The 2,654-nt window shown below is 41.6% G+C and overlaps 1 protein-coding gene across 1 annotated transcript in view; it reads right to left on the reverse strand.

The window, feature by feature from the left end:
• Positions 1-485: 485 nt before the first annotated feature.
• Positions 486-2,654, reverse strand: part of LOC137525328 (NXPE family member 4-like) — a 12,634-nt gene continuing 10,465 nt past the window's right edge. Inside the window, exon 5 of the mRNA XM_068246383.1 lies at positions 486-1,033. Within this exon, the coding sequence (XP_068102484.1) occupies positions 486-1,033 (548 nt within the window). The remainder of the gene's footprint in view (positions 1,034-2,654) is intronic.

A 2,654-nucleotide genomic window follows, 5' to 3' on the forward strand; every position in this document is an offset into this window, starting at 1 on the left:
CAAAACTCACTTCTTCAAGAAGGCCTACCCCACCTCACCGCTGCCCTAACTCTCTCTGCCGAGAACCCCTCGATGCAGCCCCCCTCCTATCATGTCATCACCCCTCCCTCTAGATTGCAAGCCTTTGGCAGGACCCTCCCTCCTTGTGTATCATACTTGACTGTGCACTCTACCTACAGAATAACATGATCTTGTATTACTGAGACTACTACTCCAGTGTATAACCTGACATAGCATGTCTTATTGCTTATTACCTGTATTGTGTTGCTTGTCACCCCTATTGTTATCTGTAACATGTATTGTCCAACGCTGCGTAATATGTTGGTGCTAGATAAATCCAATAATTAATAATAAGGCTCTGATTTGCTGGCCATGACCAGGAAGTCATCACAGCGAATCAGAATCTTACAAATCTATCAGCTGATCAAACTGATCACATGCTTCTCCATGATTTCTCCTAAGCATTGCCATCCTTACTTACTGGATCATGGACAAGCAAAACTGAACGTTAGACTCATTATACTGGCAAACGTGTGCCCTGGAGGGTGGACCGTCACCGTAGCGGCAGCCACGGTCATGTCCCATGCGTCCACAAAGCCGACATCGATGCCCTGGAACACCTCTCTGAGAACCAGATACTGGCAGTAGCCGTTGAAATCTCCCTGCATTTCCACCGGAGCATAGATCTCTCTCGTATTCTCTGATTTGATGATTACTTTGGTGTCCGGGCTTCGGAGGAACAGCCTCTCCACTGCGCGGCGGATATTGAACGCCCGTTTAATGAAGATTTTGAGCGGGAAATGTCTAAAGTGCTGGCCCATCGTAATAACAAAGATGGTGTCATTCCCGCCTGCGCGCTGGTCGATCTGCCGGCTTGTATACAGGTCCTCTTTGAAGTAGTAGAAGGGAAAATGTTCCAGAGGAAAGCCATGTCTCTTATAGGAGATGTACAGATCCTTTTCCAGGTTTATGGCTTCCAGGGCTAAATGCCAATCTGTCCATCCTGATCCGTGGTAGCGGAAATATTTTGCAACTAGGAAAGCCAAACACAACCATTCAAGTGGGATAAAACTCCATATTAACCAATAAAAAAAAAAATCATCCAATAAGAAATTACTTATTTAGCTTACCTATCCCGTGGGGAGTGTTCTCTGTCAGATTTAGAAGAAATGTGATATGAAGAAAAAAGAAAATAATATTTCTGCTGGTTTCCATCTTTACTGTTTCTCTGTGATGCCAAAAGTGACATCACTTCTGCCCTTTCCTTTTCTTTTTTTTTCAACCCAGTTGAGTGTTAATTTTCCCTTCTACTGCCACAGTATACTGTCCCACCCACAGACAACATCACCTAGACAACAGGCCTACATCACTGTGTACACTCTTCAAAGGTAGGAGAGGATTCAATTACCTTCTGGTCATAGTGCCCTTCTCTTATCTGAAATAGGAAGCTTCCTCTTATTTGCATGCAGAGATAAGCTTGATAGTGTACCTAAGAAAACAACTTCCCACAATCCCGCTGGTACTGCACAGTTCCTGCAATTAGGCAAAGCACCTAGACCAGGCCTGGGCAAACTTGGCCCTCCAGCTGTTAAGGAACTACAAGTCCCACAATGCATTTGCCTTTATGAGTCATGACTGTGGCTGTCAGACTCCTGCAATGCATTGTGGGACTTGTAGTTCCTTAACAGCTGGAGGGCCAAGTTTGCCCATGCCTGACCTAGACCATATAAAAAGAAAAAAATATTGGGGTACATATATGGACCTATTTTAGTAAAAAAAAAAAGAGGGGTTACGTACAGTGTATTTTTTTTTGTTTTTTTGTTGTTGTTTTTTTTCAAAAACCCCTTTAAAGACTCGAGATAGTATTATTTCTGTTCTTTCTTTCATTGGGTCTTTTATTTATGTTTTATTTTTCTACTTGCTTATTTTAGTTTTTTTATTTAAAAAATATTGACATTTTAACTGTTTTATTCTTATCTTCATCATCATGAATATCATCTTTTTATTTATACTTTATTTATATTTTGATGTGTCACTTATACATATTTTTCATCCAAATAAAAATAAAAACTCCCCAAAACAGGAGTGTAGCCAAAGCCTCTGGCTAACCACCCAACCGTACTCTCTCTGCATAGTATGGATGGAAAGGGATCTTGGACAATCCTTAGGCCTGGTACACGCCTTCAACTTTTGTGTGAAATGGCTTAAAGAGACACTGTAACAAAATTTTGAGCCTTATTTCTTCTATCCTATAAGTTCCTATACCTGTTCTAATGTGCTCTGGCTTACTGCAGCCTTTTCTAGTTGCACTGTCTCTGTAATAAATCTTATCTCCTTTCCTTTGTCGACTCTGTCGGGCTCAGTCTGGAATGTGTGGAATGTGCAGCACTGCTTGTGATAGGCATAAGCTTTACACACCCTCTCCAAGCTCTCCTCTCAGCCTATCACATGCTGGTTAGCAGCCATGTCTTTTGTTTGTAAACACTGGATAAAACTGGCAATTACAAGCCAGGATTGCAGCAGGGAGTGGCAGAAACAGCACAGAGGGGCCCAGGAGAGCATAATGAATAGAATGGTATGCTTTTTATTGTAAGAATTTTAGAGTACAGATTCTCTTTAAGTGAAGATGAAGACTAAATTGGTCATACTTATAT

This window comes from Hyperolius riggenbachi, chromosome 7 (assembly GCF_040937935.1).
Source record: "Hyperolius riggenbachi isolate aHypRig1 chromosome 7, aHypRig1.pri, whole genome shotgun sequence".
NCBI classification, from domain to species: domain Eukaryota; kingdom Metazoa; phylum Chordata; class Amphibia; order Anura; family Hyperoliidae; genus Hyperolius; species Hyperolius riggenbachi.